The 19825-nt window shown below is 37.5% G+C and overlaps 1 protein-coding gene across 2 annotated transcripts in view; it reads right to left on the minus strand.

The window, feature by feature from the left end:
- Positions 1-5065: 5065 nt before the first annotated feature.
- Positions 5066-19825, minus strand: part of MXI1 (MAX interactor 1, dimerization protein) — an 82701-nt gene continuing 67941 nt past the window's right edge. Inside the window, exons 4-6 of one of the 2 annotated variants that reach the window (XM_036265605.1) lie at positions 12049-12163; positions 11271-11442; positions 5066-6864 (exon numbers count right to left, since the gene is read on the minus strand). In XM_036265605.1, the coding sequence (XP_036121498.1) occupies positions 6701-6864; positions 11271-11442; positions 12049-12163 (451 nt within the window). In that variant the 3' untranslated portion in view covers positions 5066-6700. The remainder of the gene's footprint in view (positions 6865-11270; positions 11443-12048; positions 12164-19825) is intronic. The other variant, XM_036265606.1, reaches the window with a different exon arrangement.

Consider the following 19825-nt stretch of genomic DNA (forward strand, 5'->3'; position numbering starts at 1 on the left):
CCTGTGTGTATAAATCTGCTTAAATTTTCAGCTGTAGAATGAGACTAGTTCTTGTTTCAGTAAGTTGTAAGGATGAATTAGTATGTGTAAGGTACTCAGTAGAGTACCTGGCATGTGGTAAGCACTATAGAAGTGTTTGCTGTTCCTCTGCAGAGTGGTGATGGTGAATATCTGATCTTTATTTGAACAAGTCATATTAAAATGCATAATAATGCCTATTGCTTATGTGGCCCCTAATTATAAATGTACTACTGAAATGTTACCAAATTACCAAACTTACAAGTACATCCTACTAAAGGTTACAATTTTTAGGTCAAAGATTATCTTTGGGCACATTTCTTAATGGAAAGGAGATGGTACTAATTATAATAAAATCACCCCTAATGATTGTTTAAAATTAAAGAGGGTTTCCTGGGTTCTACCCCATACCTATCTAGACCAAAGTGATTATGATGTGCATCCCTGGCTGAGAACCATGCTTTTGGGTAAATACAAGGGTAGGCAAAAGTAGGTTTACTATGCCATTATGCCATTCTTTTGAGTTAATAAAACTAGTTTAATAATCATAACCTGTGTATCTTTTACCATACAAACTGAAAACGTACTTTTATCCATCCTATAAAAGTAGTTTGATTTTTTAAATGAAGGAAAAATTACCATAATAAGCTGTTTTCTTCGCCCAATCATGAAGACTAGGCATCCAACTAAAATGAAATACATTTTTATTATAATAACTCATTTTTCTTTTCTTTTTGTGGTACGTGCCCCTAGTGGGAACGTAACCCTGGACTCTGGTCCGCAGGTCGATGCTCAACCACTGAGCCAAACTGGCCAGGGCACAACTCATTTCTTTTATTTTTATTTTTATTTTTATTTTTTTTATCCTCACCCGAGGACATTTTTCCATTTTTTTGTACAGAGTGGGAGGGAGAGAGAGGAAGAGAGACAGTGAGAAACATCGATGTGAAAGGGACACATCGAGTGGCTGCCACCCGCACGACCAACCAGGGCTGGGGACAAACTGCAACCGAGGTACATGCCCCTAGCGGGAACCGAACCCAGGTCTCTCTGGACCGCAGGCGGGCGCTTTAACCGAGCCAAACCGCCCAGGGCACAACTCATTTCTTTTAAATGCTTGCTTTTCATGCAAGGATGTCCATGTATATGTGTTTCCATTACAATGCATTTTTAATGCTGAGTGTGTCTGCCTTTAATACAGCAAAGGAAAACCATCAGGTGACATAAAGGAAAAAACAGTTTTGTAAATTGTCTGTGTCTATAGATTGTAATTATAAATGGGGACAAATACCAGTTGCAAATTCAGCCAAAAAATATTTTTAAAGCTTTGATTTGACTTTCTGCCTTAACTTGAATAGTAACTGAAATAAAAAATTATTAAAACCAAAAAGGTTTTATATTTGTTAAAATCTTTAGAGTTCAATAAATACCTGCTGAGTTGTATTAAGTATTTGTATTATACTACGAAGCAACAAATTATAGTAAATGGTAATTTACAAGTAAATGTGAACATTCTTTATATCTAGGATTTTTGAGTTGCAAGCTAAACTGAATTTTTACTGCAGTGGAAAGGAAGAGCATAGCAGGCAAAATAACAGGTAATACCTTAGTTTAAACAAACAGAAATCCAAGTAATTTGAATCCCCTTATACTGTATTTAAGCATATTTGTGTATAGATATGCTCTCAAGGGGTTCAGAAAGCAATATGTTGACATTCTAAGTTGTTTTGGCCTGGCTAAAAATAAATAGTAAAAGAAAACATAAGATGGAAGGTATTAGATTTCTGTGAGGTTCTTCAATTGCCTTTTCTACTTTTCAGCTTATGTATATATAGAGGTGGTTCTTTTGTGGCCTTTAGTGGGGTAAAGCAGATCTGAGAGTAACACTGGGCTTTTAGTTGATAGCTGAACTAGCTAAAAATATCAAATTATGAATACTTATCTTTTAGTTCCCAGGAAATAAAAACTGCTAATTTCAAAACTAAGCACCTCACCAGTTCATTTTTATGAAACCAATACAGACAAGTTACTGGAGTTATTAAAACTATAATTTGTATCCTCAGTCTTTTTTAAGAGCACAGCTAAAGAAGCCATGGTTATACTCATTATGAGAAAAGGTTTGCTTTTTGTTTGAAGAGCTACTTTGTCAACCTGAGGGCAAAAATCATGGTTATTTTGCTGGCTCATGATTTCCCTTTCTTGGTGAAACTGATGTGCTTTTGTTTTGTTTTCCCCCCTTTTAAGCCCTGTACTTACTTTAGCAAGATGCAGTGAATTTCTCACCAGAGAAACAATTCTGGCTTGAAGGAAACACTTGACTCTTAAGTCCTTGGAAAACTAAGTTTGAAGCCTGAGGTCTGCAGCTAGGCTAGTCTTTAATAGATGGTAATTGTCCAATTGTTCATTGCTTAGAAGTATGCAGAAAGCAGGAGTAAGTATCCCTTTGCCCAGTTTTTTCCTCCAAAAGTACTGTCAGGTTTAGTTGACCTAGCTTTCAGAGTTAAGTGTGATGAAGCTGCTAATTTAGAAGAAACTGACTTCATAAATTTGTGTTTTTTTATAGACATTTTATGGCTTTTGCTATGTTTTTACAATGCTATTCTGTGTCTTGGTCTGAAATCTAAAATAAATGTCCTAAGGATAGCCCTACCAATACAGACTTTAAGCATTCCTCTATAGCAAAGAGCTTAGAGCTTGAGGAAATGGAAAAAATTCCAAAATTTTATAAAGTTAGCTGGTAGAGCTTGGAAAGAGCTTCATTTAAGCCATTTCCCCTAATGATTTATGACTATAGAAAGGTAAAACACAACCAAGAAGTGAAGTTGTCAGCCAGTACATATATTTAGAACTATACTGATTTATAATTAAAAGAATCAGATGTATTCCACAAGGAAACTAGTTCCCTGTCAGATCTAGTACATGGGCCAGGAAGATTTTTCTTTCTTGGCAAGGCCAGCACTAAATATTAACTAGGACATTCAATTATTATGCAGTAGTTACTTTACTATCAGTGTATAACGTACTCAAGCTCAGGGTAGCTCCCCCTCTTCTTTTTTAGAAAGACCAGGTAATCACTAAAACTGATGATACATCAATCCTGTAAAGGCTTTATTTTAAAAATCCTATAGGACATCAAAACTGACTTACATACAAAGTATAACCTGCCATGGAATTTTGTGAAAATGAACCATTTTACTTAACAGAAATAGTGCTTGGCTGCAAGACCTACAGTCAGAATAACTAAAATTCAAGATTAAGGATAAAGAGATTAAAATATTGCATTCATCAGAGCAAGTAGAGAAGTTACATACCTCTTAATTTCCTTTGGGTGCTACAAACTCCTAGGTGGGATGGGGGGGTATAATTTACATTTATCAATTTTAATCCTTAACAACCTTTTGAGATAAAGGTAGTATTTATCATAACTTTTCAGGAGGAAACAGTCTCCATAAAGAAATTAAGTAACTTGCCTATGGTCCTTAGCAAATGCTAGAATTGGGATTTAAAGTGACCAAAACCCTTCTTACCACATTATGCTGTTTTTTGGTAGGACGTATGGGATTTTTTAGATGGAAGATAAAGGGAAAAAGGCAGCTTGTTGCTTCCAGTGGAAGAAAAACTCACTAAAAAACCTTTCCCCCAAGGAGCAAAACAAGTTTCTCATGAGAAATGACCCAGGAAGCAGTGTGGCCTTAGGTTGGGAGCTTTGCCTCAATACTCACTTTTAAAATCCCTTCATAATGCTAAAAGATATTGTCACTGGAGGAGTTATCCCTATTTTAATCAGAAACTAGATGACACCATCACAATCTTCTTTGGTAATAATATGCACTGAAATAAGGTTTACCTGTTCCATCACTCAGATGTTTTACATACAGGGTACCTTACTTAATTCAGATAATTTGGGACTAAATAGGAACTTCCAGACTTGTTTTCAGTGTGAATAATATGTGTAGCCAAAGGGATTCCTTAAAAAGTTATTTGGAGAACAGATAAGAATGACAAAGGGCTTTGTGTCCTAGCTGAAGCAGTTAAAGATTATAATGTAGAGTAAACCATCTGCAATTCTGCAATTAGGTTACGTGGAGTTATCAGTCAAGAAGGCACCTGTTTAAATTATAGAACAGGAAATGGCAGTGATTCAAAATTGCCATTAATTCTGGATTACTGAAGTAGTATCAACACAGACATTTACGTGACAGTTGGCTCTCAAGGTGTGGATACTCGTTTATATATTCTTCCTTCATAAGAGAAGGGTGGTACAAAAAGCACTCGGGAATTCTTCATTCACAATTTTTATTTCTTGCAATTAACTTTTGTATCTTCAAAGTCGATTTGTCTTTTAAAAAATTAATACTTCTTACTCATCATACAATCCACCCCCCCACCCCAAGTAAAACAAACCCAGGGAAGGAGTAATTTAGGGGGCAGTTGAAATAGGTACTCTAGGTTTGTGACAAAGGCTTCTCAGCCCACCATCCTATACATATACAACAAAATGGCAGCACCTCAAGTTCACCTGAATGAATCGTCCCAAATTCCAGCCCTAGGCAAGTGATGCAAGTGAATGCCATGGGAATAACAAAATGGAAGCTTAGTCATTGGCTTCCACTTACTTTCCATGGTAGTTAGCAGAGTCTTCAAACTGTCTTACTTGGGAAAGTCAAAAATAAGCAACTATACAGAGCAACATTTTGACCTAGCCAAGAGTAATTTAAAATGAAACCAGAATAATTTATCTGGGCCACAGAAATGAATTTATGTTTTTCCTTAAGTCCCCAGCACCTGAAGTAGCAAGTTCTAATAATGGGCTTCTAAAGGCATGCAGTTTTTCACACATCTACTTCAAAGGATTTCTTCCACTCAAACATAGCACAATCAAGGATAAAATATTTTTGGAGGCACAGGAAGAGCACAAGAACAAGTACGTGTATGCTGAGGCCTTGTGTATGACCAAGATGGTACACTTCATATATAAAAGCAGTGAAAGCTGTTAAAGTGCTACTTACAAAGGATAGTCTAACATTACACACACAACTCAACTGCACTGCTAAATATGGTTGTCTTTATTTTCTTTTTCCTTGCCCAGCCCTATCTAAACAAAATAAAACTACAGGACTGAAATTAACAACCCATTAAAATCAGCAATAAGTTATGAAAATCATAAAGCTTTTTTTTTTTTTTTAAGTAATTATGGGTAGTTAAATTATTTAAAGTATACAAAGTTCAAAGAGCCAGGGGTAAGGTCTCCAAAAAGGCTTCCTGGGGTAAGGGAGAGAGGAGAGGGCCAGGGGGAAACTTGGGAACTTGAAAGACAAAGGGAACACATGACATCAAAGTGCAGGCTAGGAATTTCACTTAAAATAACATTTCTGAAAATATTGATAAGAGCAACAATAGCACCTGCACAGTGGGACTGTGAGGAAGGAGAGAGACTGCCTGTAGGAAAACGGAAGCATGTCTTTACATTAAAATGAGACAAGTGCAGAACTTAACTATGTTAACTATGATAGTGTGTCTACTATAGATATCAGATGGTTAAAGCTGGTAAAAGGTAATGATTCTAAATGAAAACAAAAACAGCATTGACCTTTTTTCTACCTAGCCCAGACCTCATTCATTTTGTGCACTATAAAGAGTGAGGTGTGAGGTGTTTTATCATTATCAAATGCTGCATCAAAATAGATGATTTTTTTCCCACGTTTTTCCACTATATAAAAGACATCTATGTTTTTTATGGACAAGCTTTAAAAAGATGTCATTTTGGTTTTCAACACATACAAACAGTTATCAAAATCTGAAATAAAAATGCTGCCGTGGCTCAGACCTTGGCCTGCTAATCTGCGTGCACAATTCTTCTGGCCCACGCAGACACAGAGGCACGTGGAGCTTTTTCCTTCTGGCCCTTCAATCCGAACTCATAGGCCCTGTGTGGTAGAGGCTGTCACTCATGGACTGCCCTCATGCTGCCCAAGGGCCTAAGGGCGGCTAACTGTCGAGCTGGCGGTTGGGTGCCCTAGTGCTAACAATGCAGGATAAGGTTAGCTTGCTTAGCATGGAATCCAACAGAAAGCTGAGCTGCATGATGATCCCTTTCAAAAGGCTTCATGGGAGTCTCTCCTTTTGCAGAGCATGAAATGAGTTTTTTTTTGTTTTTTTTTTATTAAAGAATTGGTCATCCACAGGCTTCATGATAAGCTAGCCCAGGCTGACTTTTAATAGCTCTTTAGCTATCCTAGATTAATGCCTGATTATCTTGTCTTGCCAATACCATAGATTTGATTTTTTTTTTTAGAACCATAAAGCTCAGGAAGGGTTCAGAATCCCATCCTTAAATGAGTCTACACAATGTACTGTAAGCAAACTAGAAAAGAAAAAAGAGGATGGAATTTCCAATGTCCTTTCAAATCAAATCAAGAAAATTTCACACAAGTTTTCTGCTGCCATTAGAAATTGTGATTTTCAAAAATGAATATTATGAATATTTGTTCTGCTGGGGAGGTTCTGCCCCATGTTTTGCTAAGTATTTGCTTAAATAGAGGTCTTCTGACCCTTTTGTTCAAGTATGATTTTTTTAGGTTAGTTTTAAAGGAGACTTCATCATGAACCCAATTTAAGAGATTGTTTGGATTGAATTGGCCCAGTGAATATTTTGCCCTGCACTGTTATGTCATGCTGGGTTCTAGGAAGTGAACGAAAGTTTGACACTGGCACTGGAGTAACCCTCGTCGCTCCCAATACTCTGCAGGCTGCTGTGGTCATCAATGTCACTGATGCTGGTGGTACTGATATTGTCCACTTCTCCATGGGAGAACTCTGTGCTTTCAACATCCACTTCAATCTCCTCTGCCAAAGGGGAAAAAGAAAGAATGTTAGTAATCTAGTATATGGGCACTTTAAAAAACTAACTAACAGAAGAAAAGTGATTACTTTTTATAGTAGAAAATTATTGTTAAACAAGCTTATTATGAGTGATGTCTGGAGAACAGAAGGAACCAAAGGTGAAGAGACACGAATATATTTTGCAAAAGGGAATGTCTGGTATACAGTGGTGGTCTCAATTTAGGCAGCAAGTTTACTAAAGCCTTTGACGCCAGTCTGTCTGGACCTCCCACCAAAAGCACTTGGCCTATTTGGGAATTAGTGCTTAATATTAAAAGATCCCAACCCCAAGTGGTTTAACAACATCTGTTTTACATTAAACTAGAAACTAATTCTCAGTGCTGTTTATTAATCAGAGTTGCCTTAAAGGGGGAAAAAGCATAAACTTAATATAGGCAAACTAGAAAATTTATCCATCCAGGCCTTTGGTGGTATCATTCTACAGAGAGTTCTTCAGACTTCTAGGATTCATCATAAAGATCTTTGACTATTCAGTAACCCAAATAAGCCAGCCATTATAAAGTGGACTCCATAGTCTTTGTCTTCAATTTAATTTTCTTGCATCAAATATAGCTTGAAATGAGGGCCTGATGCTTAAAGTCTCTGGATTATAGTGAGTTCTATAGTAAAGATTATAGTAAAGGCATTTTAGCGGAGGGATTTAACTTTACTTCAAAAATCACACATGATGAAAAAAACCCTAAATACATATGACCTAGCTATGGGTAGATATCTTAATTGTTCAATACTACATATATAATTACCCTAATATATAAAAAAGCAATATACATTAAAAAAATAAATAAAAGGCAGTTAAAAAACTGTTTTGTCCCATAACAGCTAGAATGAACTCAAGGTTTTTCAATTCTCTTAAAACAAACTCAAAGCCCGATGTTTCATATTTGGCACTGACTTGAAGGGTTCACACTGATCACAATTGCTTTAGGAAAAGTGGATTCTTGCTGAGCCCAAGAAGACTGAGTAAGTTAGTTCAAAGAGTATAACTTTCAAAAGGGCTTGTTGCTTCAAAAGTTTTAGAGATCTGTTTTTAAAATGCAGGCAGCTGTCCAAACAAGCTGTACAAATAATCCTATGAATTCATAACTATTTGTTTCATACCCACAATGCTTCACATGCTATTTAGTGTTTCCCAGCATCATAGAACATTTATCCAACCTCCAATTGGGAAATACAATGAAGACACCCTATCTAACAGAGTGTGCAGAACTCAATCAAAACAAAGTAAAATGATAGACTGCTCTAGCCAAATGGACTGGAGATGTTACTAAAAATTACTGGGAAAGAGGGCTGCCAGATAAGAATAAGAACACTACTAGATAAGGTACTAGCATACTGGGGGTACTAAAAAAATGAGATCTATAATGATAAAGATATACCCTCTTCAAAATTTGGAGGTGGGTAGGTAGGAGGAGATAACAGCAGGAAGAGCAGTTAAAGCCTAAAGACCTGACAGGTCACACAGCTCATAAAGCAGTAGAAAAAAGACTAGGATAAAGGTCTGTCTCCTAAATTGGGGGTATTTCTGCTATACCTCACTGTCACTCATAAATGTAGCATGTCCTAGAGGTTCTTGCTGTTGCCCCTGGTAAACTTTTGTTCTTCAAAACTGAGTGCCATATAAAAACAGACTTTTACATAAGCAAAACAACAAACCCAAGGACTCCTAGAAAAAAGGGGGACATCTGTAACAAAACAATAAAAAAGAGGGGGGGGTTAGAAAATGCCCTGGCCAATTTGGCTCAGTAGTTAGAGCATCACAGCCCTCCAACTGAAGGCTTGAAGGCTCGATTCCAGTCAAGGGAAGAACCTGGGTTGCAGGTTCAATCCCTGGCCTCAGTCCGGGTCATGTGTGGGAAGCAACCAATCGATGTGTGTGTATCTCCCTCCCTTCCATTCTCTCTAAAAATCAACAGAATCCTTGGGAATATCCTCTGGTGAGGATTAACAACAAAAAATGATCAAAAAACCAATTTGAAAGGTTCCTACAGAATATAGGAAATTTGAGTATTAAAATGAAAAAGAATGACTAAAATGGATTTGAACACATTCAATACATGAAAATATGAGTTCATAAAATAATAAAAAGGAAACAGCAAAACAAAACACACTATTAAGGTTGTCAACGCACCAACTTATTCAGAAAATTGATAAAGCGAAAACAAAACAAAACAAGCATTTATCCCATTTTCCCTGTATGGACTTTATTTCAGACTAACCATAAACTTGATGAAGAAATGTTCTTCTTTATAGAAGAAAAACTTAAACATAAGAACAATGATAGAATTAGAAAATCACTTATTTTATAATTCCTAATGAAATAATGATGGGGCAATAATCAATGATTGCTAAAACTATTAAATGAAAGCTTGATACATTTGTAAAAAAATAGCAAGATGACAACACCTGAACCTACTAACCAATGTTTTCACTAGAGTGGGACAACTAGACATAATATTAATGTACCAGGAAGTACACAGCACCATCTATGAAGTATTTTTGCTTCAAAAAAAAGAACCTGAGTTTAATCAACCCTCTAGATCTACCAATTAGTTTATAGGAAACTATGAGGTACTGTTTAATGACACCATGAAGATTCAGTCATACAAATCTAAAATGTGGGAAATTCTATAAGAAAAATGACCTAGTTTCTACAATAAATAAATGGTAGTGGGAAAAAAGTGGGGAAGGGAAAATTTTATAAACTAAAAGTATCTTAAAAAGCATAAACAAATGTAATGTGGACTTTGGATTCTAATTCAAACATACCAATGGTAAAATGCCAGTTTTGAGAAAATCTATTATGACACCGAATAAGATTATCTGATTTTATTAATTCTGTGGGATATTATAATAGTATGATTAGGTTTTTTATTTTTTTTATTTTTTTTTTTTTTTTTTTTTTTTTTTTTTTAATCCTCACCCGAGGACATTTTTCCATTTTTTGTTCAGGTAGAGTGGGAGGGAGAGAGAGGAACAGAGAGAGAGAGAAACATCGACGTGAAAGGAACACATCGAGTAGCTGCCACCCGCACGACCAACCAGGGTCGGGGACAAACTGCAACCGAGGTATGTGCCCTTAGTGGGAACCGAACCCGGGTCTCTCTGGACCCCAGGCCGACGCTCTAACCGCTGAGCCAAACTGGCCAGGGCTGATTAGGTTTTTTAAAGATACCTATTGAAGTATTTAGGGAAAACGATAATGTTATCTGGGATTTTATTGAAAACATTCCAAAAAAAAAAAAAAAAAAATGGTGAGGTTGAGGGTGGAGAACAGATGAAACAAGAATGATAGAATATTGACAGCTGTTCAAACTAGATGATGGGTACAAGAGAGTTAAATATTCTCTACTTTTGTATGTTTGAAATTTTCCATAATAAAGTCAGAACAAGAAATTTTGCTAACAATTTTTGTTTTAGAATCCTCAAGAATCTCATGAGCTCCCATTTTCCCAAATGTAAAGTTTAAAATCACCAGAGTTTACCTCTGGGATCCTTTATTGTGGTGTAAGGCCTGATGTAGTGGGAGCTACAGATGAATAGATCAGTAAAAATCAAAGTTCTGTTTGGTTGATTTTTCTTTTTAAATTCTGCCAAAAAACAAATATTCTGGGACAGATGGAAAGAGAAATGAAGGGTGCGGCACTTTAAAACATAAATATAAAAATTAGTATCACCAATTATAAGACATCAATCAACATCATGTATCTTCCTGAGACAATAAACTGAGAAGGGCACAATATCATGTCTCTGGTATTTCTTCCCCCAAATGTATAACTCCAATCTACTAATAGGAAAACATCAGACAAACCTAAATGAGGGACACTATATAAAACAATAAGCCAATATTCTTCAAAAGTGTCATGGTCATGAAAGAAATACTGAAGAACTATCTAATACAATGCAGAATCCTGCTTTGGATCTTGTCTCAGACCAAGGACATTAGTAGGAAAACTGATGAAATCTGAATAAGGTCTACAGATTAATAATATTGCATGAATGTTAATTTCCTGGTTTTGAAAATTGCACTATGGTTATATAAAGATATTAACATTAGGGAATCCGAAGTGAAGGGTATATGAGAACTCTATAATTTTCTACAAAAAACTTACACCTTTTCTCTAAGTCTAAAATTGTTTCAAAGTAGAAAATTAAAAATACATATCTGATCAAGAAAAAAGTTCTATAATTCATATGGGCATTACTCGACAATGTTGTGATTGCATAAAATCTAGAATGTTACAGTGTTGGCCAAAGAGAAAAAACAAATACAGTGCCTCCCAACCTACCCTCCCCTAATTTCAGATACAGGGATTCTTAGTATTTCATTAGGGAAGAAACACACTGCCTACCTCGCTCTGAATCAGAGCGATCTGAAGACATAGTTGATCCAATGCTGTCCATTCGTATTCGTTCCATCTCCTGAGGACCCTGCAGCTGTTCCAGTCGCCGCTTTAAAAATCTCTGTTCTCTTTCCAAGTTCTCTAGCTGGTGCTGACTCTTCCTTTCAGCTTCTTCAAGTTTCTAAAATGATATTTAAGTTTGTGTATAGTCCAGTACAGTGAAATTAATTTTTACCTAACATCTCAAAAGATTTCTTTGACAGACATAAATGAATGTACAAGTATATATGTGTATGTGCATATAAAGACATACATATATACATATTTTTAAACATCAAAAATAGTTATTTCTTTGGAGTTTTTTGGGGGGTGTATAATGTATGACACATTACTAGAACAGTATGGAATTCTCAAAGTCTATAAAGTTATCTGCACGAAAGAGAAACTTGCTCTGCAGTGTAGTTTGATGGAAAAATACTGAGGGACACAGTTAAATGAAGTCATCTCCACCAGAGGGCACAACTGCCTTCTTTCTGGGTATCACCAGGGTAATTGTTATTTTTCTAGTATTCCCAGCTCTTGAAATGGCCATGCTGTCAAAACAATTTAGTTTAATCATGTTATGTTGCTCCCTCCCATCAGATCAACTGATAAGTTCTTAGACTTCTCAAGCCAGTTATTAAGGAGGGCATGGTAAGCTAGTTGATGTATATGAATAGGAATCATTGCTTCTAATGAGACCAGGACCAAGAGAATCATATGCAAATATGAAAGTAAAAATTCTCACCTTGATGTGTGCTTTGGCTTTGTTGAGCAAACCAAGTGTTGTGTGCCTGGTGCAGTCTGGTCCTAGTGGAATCAGAACTTTTAAGCGTTCTAAACATAGGCGCAGATGAGCTCGTCTAAGAAAGACAATAAGTCAAATAAGTCTAAATATTCCACTAGGGATATCCTAAAACCTATTTTAAGACAAATAATAATTTGCACATTATTCAGTGTATAACAACGTTACATCCCTACTTCTTCCATATGTGCAAGTACAGGCATGCCTACTGATTTTCAGTCTGCCATTTCTGTTGTACTCCTCTACAGCTGCCGATCACTTCAGATGATTATCCCCAGTGCTAATCTCTGTCAGATGATTTAATTTTAACGCACCCCATAAACTGCCTCCTGCATGTCCCCTACTGGGGATGATTAAGCCCAAAACCCAAGCATGTGCCCTGACCGGGAATTGAACTGGGACCTCTCAGTCCATGGGATGATGCTCAATCCACTGAGCCACACTGGCCGGCAACTATCTCAAATATATTAATGTGGAAGTAGGAAAGCATACTAGGGCAATTGTATTTGATTCAATTGCAGGCCTACAACTGCAGGCTAGAATAGGGATTTTCAGCTGGGGTATTCCAAGGAGGTATAAAATGCTGACAGATTTCCATATCCACCCTTCCACCTTTCACACATACACACAGCCATCCTAGCGTTACATATTATTATGTATCAGGTTGAACCACATAAAATTTCTCACTTAGGTTTTTAAAAATTCAACCATTTCTCATGTATAGACATGACAACTTCATATGATTCAACACATAGAAACAGCAAAATTCTGTGACCAGCCAGGATAGGATTAGGCAAAATATATGGCTCTGTGGTCAATTCTAGCCACTGAAACCACAACCTATAAAACAGCCCCTGGCTTTCTAATATCTAAGTGTACCAACCAGCTCATTAGTTTTTAATTTTTATTCTCTCTTCTCCTCCTCTCTCTTACTACCCACCTGTAATTTTCCACATATGGGAAAAAGCCAGGTGAAAAATTCTTTACTAAAAGTCATTGCATTCTTTAATCCAACTATCCTGTGGGCAAGTTAGGGGAAACTTCGGGCAGCCTTATGGATTTTCCTTCCCTGTACCCTAAAGGAACTATGATCACCATGAAGAGAGTTCTGGATACATAATTCCACCCTAAAATAATTCTAGTCCATATCTTTGGTCCTGTGTTTCATAAGGCATAACATAATTCAGCAGTTCATAATATATCTGAAAAGAAAATTCATAAATGTGTTCACAATTTACCCCTATTCTTAAAGAACTATAATTGAACATTTAGCAACTGTCTCAATTGTACCAGATACAAAACACATCTTCCATTTTCTACTCAAGGAGGGCCAAAATGGTTGCATTAGCTTACTCACAAAACTATGCATTCTCTGTCTTAATATACATGAAATGATGTCAAGTGAAATTCCAAATGCTAGCAATCTGAAAGAGGGGTAGGCAAGCAAGGATGATTAAAGGTTATAAGGTCAGAGACTTGATGAATTGTTAAGATTCTTCCAGTACCCACTACGCCAGCTATAAAAGTCTGTTAGTATTTCCATTCCAAATCTCTCTCCTGGGTTCAATAACTCAAATCTAATAATTAGCTCCGGGCTGAAACCCGACATACCTGATGTGGATAAAGGACTTTTTTTTATTTTCTTGAAATCAATGGATTCTCCTTAATGTGATTTAATAATTAAGAAGTCACTCTCCTCCCCTGCTGTGCTACCCCAAATCACAGAGCCTTTAGCAAAATTTTCATTTTTAACTGGAAAACATCCTAGGTGAGGTCTCTCAAATGACCACAGAGTGCTCTTGCTGAGCAGACTAAAAACAAAACAAAAAACAAAATCCACAGAAAAAAAATGCCTTTACATGCTTCATTAGGATTATTATAGCATATGCCTAACAAGTGCACTCATATATGATATGACTGGAGGTTGGAGAGATTTGTGGTTCTCTTGCTAATGATTAGAAGCTCCCAAGGGGGCTCTGAATTAAGTCATGTAAAGAAGTTAGCACAGCAATTAACTAGTAAAGTTAACAGGTATGTTACCACAAGAATAACTTGCCAATTTTGTTTAAATTACTTTTAAACAAGGAATTCAGGGTATACATAGGAAATATCCTTTAGTTTAAAAAACTTCAGAATGATTTCTTTACATCAAGGAAAAAATGGGTGGGTCAATTTTCTATTTTGTGAGACATAAGTAAAAGTCATATTAAAATGGGCAGAAACTGCCCTGGCCAGTTTGGCTCAGCGGTTGGAGCGTCGGCCTGCGGTACAGAGAGACCCGGGTTCGGTTCCCGCTAAGGGCACGTACTTTGGTTGCAGTTTGTCCCCGGCCCTGGTTGGTGGTGCGGGTGGCAGCCACTCGATGTGTCCCTTCACATTGATGTTTCTCTCTCTCTCTCTTCCTCTCTCTCCCTCCCGCTCTATCTGAACAAAAAATGGAAAAATGTCCTCAGGTGAGGATTAAAAAAAAAAAGGGGGCAGAAACTGACTAAGATATTTATGTTTTTTTCTCTTGGTACATGCCCCTAGCGGGAACTGAACCTGAGACTCTCTGGTCCACAGGCCGACGCTCTAACCGCTGAGCCAAACTGGCCAGTGCTGTTTTTTCTCTTTTTAATCATTGAGTTGTATATTTATTACATTACTTTTGTATACTCAGCAATAATCCAGACACTTGCTTGAGTAGAAGTAAAATAAGAAATGTAAACTTTAAGAGTGTATAATCTAGACTACAGAACAAAACATTATTTTATTTCATTTGGTTCATAATGAGTCATACAGATAGCAAGGGCAACGTAATCTGAATAAAAAGATAGGTTGTAATGGGAGGAGGTAGACTTACAAAAGGTTAAAACTCAACTCTGGATGTCAGGAATATTGAATTTGTCTATGAAAACGCAAGTATTTTCAAGGTAATTTTAAAAAGAGTAAAGGACTCAAGTTCATATTTTGGGACCAAATTTAATCCTAAAATTAAAAATACCTTAGTTTTTTTCATCCAAGGGAAAACAACTGAGTTGGAATTCTATTTTTAAAAAGTATAAGCAAAGTTTAGCAGTCTGGTGCTCTGCAATTATGCAGTGAAATCAGGAGGTGCACAGGCCAGGGGAGTCAAGGTGTAAGTAATGCCTAAATAAACAGGGAAGGCACAGTGTCCTCTAAAATACTTATTATTAGCAACTACTGAACATTCCTCCAGTCAAATAAGTGTAAGTGTGTTCCAAGACACAGCTTATACCAAGAAAACATATCCTGAGATATCATGTCTTACAAAGGCCAATGATGCCATTTTCTATGTTTTATCAATGCAGTCCTCCAAAATAAATAACAGTATAAAGGATGAGTAATGAACCATGTCCTCTGCTCTCCTGTGGGAAGAAGTGTATTTGTGGGAGCCAAATGTCATTTCTTACAGTTTTTGTACTTATAACTGAACGAGACATTTGGAAAGTAGAATGGCTACAGATTCATGGTAGTTGGAAGGACAGCAATCAACCAAGGAGAAGCCACACTTTTCAAAGTTGCCATCCAAATACAGTACACAGTTTTCCACATGTGCTATATGCCACTTTTAGGTGCACACTTCCAAGAGCAATGGACACCCTGTGACTGAAAACTGGCAAAATTCCCCTTCCCTTACAATGGTGCTGTGCTGCTCCACCCTTTCTCCCATAGTCTCCCTGCTGGTAACCAGATTGCTAGCTTAACCACCAACGACCTAGAAAGGCATATCTTTTTATGCCATCTGGTCCTTTCTTTTCTTGCCTTCATTCTCATGTGACTGGTGGCTCAGGAGTCTCCTGTACGTGGCTGACAAATCATGGGTTGTAAGATACTGGAGGAAGAAAAGTGGACAAGAGACAGAAGATAAAAGCTTGGTTTGATTTGAAAATCCTTATGCACGGAGAAAAAAATTGCAAGTATCATAAAGATGATGTTTTTCAAGTCTCCAAGGAGTGGAAATGATGAGAGACAACAAGGTATAATCCTGTACCTTTTTTTTTATCCACACCCGAGGACATTTTTGCATTTATCTTCAGATAGAGCAGGAGGGAAGGAGAGAGGAAGAGAGAGAGAAACATCGATATGAAAGAGACACATCGAGTGGTTGCCACCCACACAACCCCAACAGGGCCAGGGGACAAACCGCAATCAAGATATGTGCCCTTAGCGAGAACCGAACTCAGGACTCTCCGGTCTGCAGGCTGATGTTCTAACTGCTAACTCAAACCGGCCAGGGCCAGGCCAATCCTGCACCTTTAATCAAAATAGGGTAAGAAGGCTGGGGAAAGTTAAGGCTGCTGTGTTGACTATTCTGATGAACACTGCACTAGCAACCAATATAAAAAAAACCTGACATTGTAAAATCTATGGAACTAGACATGATAAAAAATGAAAATGAAAACAAAAACTTAGCTCCCTGGTTAGCATTTACTTAACTTTCACAACACAAGGACGGCACAATAAAAACTAAAATGAAAATCTTTCCTAATTTAGCACAAATGACTGTAAAGCAAAGTTAGGATTAGACACCACAGCAGGAAGCACCCTATGAAGAAAACTGAAGTTTCCTTGCTGAGAGGGGGGAGACAAATGGAGGGATACCGAAGTACTTTTGCTTTCAAAGATACTTTGAGATCTATTTTAAAATGAGATTTAAAAGTGGGTTTTACCCAAGGGAAGAGGCAATTCCCAGTGACTAACCCTGTTGGAGAGAAGGTCCTATCAAAATTACCCACACCTTCAAAAAGGGCAAGCCCCTTGTGGGAAAAGGAACAATTAGAGTCTGTTTGGCTTTTATTTTGGTAGATTGGGATCATTTTTCTCTGAAGGAACCAATGCTGCTTTTGCTTTCAAACTTTGTAAACTCTACTGCAAAAGTGAAATACCACAGAACGTGAGAGGAAATGATTTTGTTATTAAATGGCCCCTCTTAGTAGTGTGATATTTTAAAGCATAGGTATATTAACCACAAGAAGCATAGAGTGTTGAAGGAGAAGAAAGAATTCCTTTTCAGGAAAAAAAGTGCAAGTATCATACAGTGATGTTTTTCAAGTTGTCTCTGGAAACTCTAATCCCTCTGCCCAACAATAAGAAATTTAACGCGCCTGCCCAGCCTCACAAACCATCCACTAGCTGATGCCCTTGAAGGCACGGTCCTTCATTGGAACTTGTCTTTCATTTCTCCACTACAGGATACCAAGACTTTGCCAAGTATCTAAATCAAAATGGAAAACAAGTCAAATGATAGGGACAGTACTTGCATTTTCCTCTCTGCTGCATGTTACGCAATGGGCTTTGAGTCCTCCCTTAAGCCACATTCTTCAAAGCTGCAGTGGCTTGTGGCCAGGTTTCCCAACTTGCTACACAACACTTTTGCACACAACATCAGTTGGGTGCTTATCCTACACATTTCATATTCCATCGTTTCTCTGAAGTTTAATGTGTTGAGAATCTTCTGAAAATCTCCAAAATTAAGGGGAAAAAACCCCAAAAAAACTGCCTGCCTCCTTTTCTTATGAAAAATGACATCGAAAGTGGATCCCGATAGCAAGCACATTCATGCTGCTTGCGAATTTTATTTATAAAAACAAATATCATATTGTACTATTCAGCTTATTTGTGAAATAAGAAAGCTTATACAAGTGGTTCCCATAAAATGGCGTATGATAATTATGTTTCACTTGCAAATTATATATTATCTCCTTCACAAAAAATTAATGGACTATTAACTCCTGGGTAGTAACTTGGTAAATGGCATTTCCCTAGAAACCTGATTGTGGTTTCATGGGGCTTGAGGACAACAAAATAAAAACTAAGGAGAACAGCCCTGGCCGGTTTGGCTCAGCGGTTAGAGCGTCGGCCTGCGGTACAGAGAGACCCGGGTTCGGTTCCCGCTAAGGGCACGTACTTCGGTTGCAGTTTGTCCCCGGCCCTGGTTGGTTGTGCGGGTGGCAACCACTCGATGTGTCCCTTCACATCGATGTTTCTCTCTCTCTCTCCCTCTCTCTCCCTCCCGCTCTGTCTGAACAAAAAATGCAAAAATGCCCTCGGGTGGGGATTAAAAAAAAAAAAAAAAAAAAAACTAAGGAGAACAGCTAGGACTCTCTTCTCAGTTTTCAAAGAAAGATGCTTTCATTAATATTCCTCTTAATTCAATTGGTGTCTTATAAAATAACCAGATAGGAATATCAACAAGTATTATAATAAAGTTTCAAATTATATATACTATATATAAATTCTTCTAGTCACACTGTCCACCTAAGCACTAAGGGGCTCATTTATATACAAATAAGAAATAAAATCAGTAAGGCTGGATACATGTCACTCACTCTTGGAAGACTTAAAAAATCATCTTCTAGCCCTGGCCGGTTTGGCTCAGCGGTTAGAGCGTCGGCCTGTGGTCCCGAGAGACACCCGGGTTCGGTTCCCGCTGGGGGCATGTACCTCGGTTGCAGTTTGTCCCCGGCTCTGGTCAGTCGTGCGGGTGGCAGCCACTCGATGTGTCGCTTCACGTCGATGTTTCTCTCTCTCTCTGTTCCTCTCTCCCCCTCCTACTCTACCTGAACAAAAAATGGAAGAAAAGTGTCCTCGGGTGAGGATAAAAAAAAAAAAAAAAAAATCATCTTCTAATAAAATCTAAGTAGTTCTTAGGGTAGGAAGCCAGAGAGTATTTAAAGCCAAAAGGTTAAATATAGCATGCTTTCCAGAAGTCATAGTTTTCCTCAAAGATTTGGAATATATATATATATATATATATATATATATATATATATATATGTTATATATAAAAACAAGCAAAGATAATGCAAAGTATACTTTTAAGATGATAAAACAAAAAAAAACCCTTCAAATAAATCTCACTATTTCACACTGCATCCAAGACCTCCAGGAATCTATGTTCAAACTACCTGACTAGAGCATGTTACTGCAGATCACTATCACAGCCTTGGATCTCAGAATATCATTTCTGGGTCATGGCTTTCAAAGGTTTAGACAGGGAGGAAGAGTGGAGGGGGAGAGGGGAGAGGGAGACAAGAGAGATGTGAGTACTCAATGAATTAATGATGACAAAATAGTGACATATTCTTTCTCAAACTACACAGATTCCATGTAGGTGGAAATGTATTTAGTCTATACATCTCAGAGATACAAGAAGATGAAGATGCCACTCAGACAATAATAATGATCACCAGTAAACAATGAGTTCCACCCTATTATGTCATTGAACTAGATGTAAAGATTTTTTTTTTATTCCTCACCTGAGGATATTTTTCTACTTATCATCAGATAGGGTGGGAGGGAGGGAGGGAGAGAGAGACTGACAGAGAGAAACATCGATGTGATAGAGCCACATAGACTGGTTGCCTCCCACATGACCCCATCAGGGCCGGGGATGAACTGCAACTAAGGTACATGCCCTTGACTGTAATCGATCTAGCGACCAATGCTCTAACCACTGAGTCAAACCGGCCAGGGCAATGTAAAGATTTTTAAAAGATGACAGTAGTAATTTTTATTCACTTGAAGACACTATAATTTAGCTTTCTGTCTACCACCTTTCCAGCCCCACTTCTCATTACCTCGTCCACAAACCAAAAGTGCTTTCATATTTACTGATTTATCTACCTGGAATGCCTTTCTCTCCACTTTCCAACTAGTGGGCATCTAACTCATTTGTCAGCCCAAAAACAAACTATTGTTTCTCCCAGGAGGCCTT

Source organism: Molossus molossus, unplaced genomic scaffold, assembly GCF_014108415.1.
Source record: "Molossus molossus isolate mMolMol1 unplaced genomic scaffold, mMolMol1.p scaffold_m16_p_17, whole genome shotgun sequence".
NCBI classification, from domain to species: domain Eukaryota; kingdom Metazoa; phylum Chordata; class Mammalia; order Chiroptera; family Molossidae; genus Molossus; species Molossus molossus.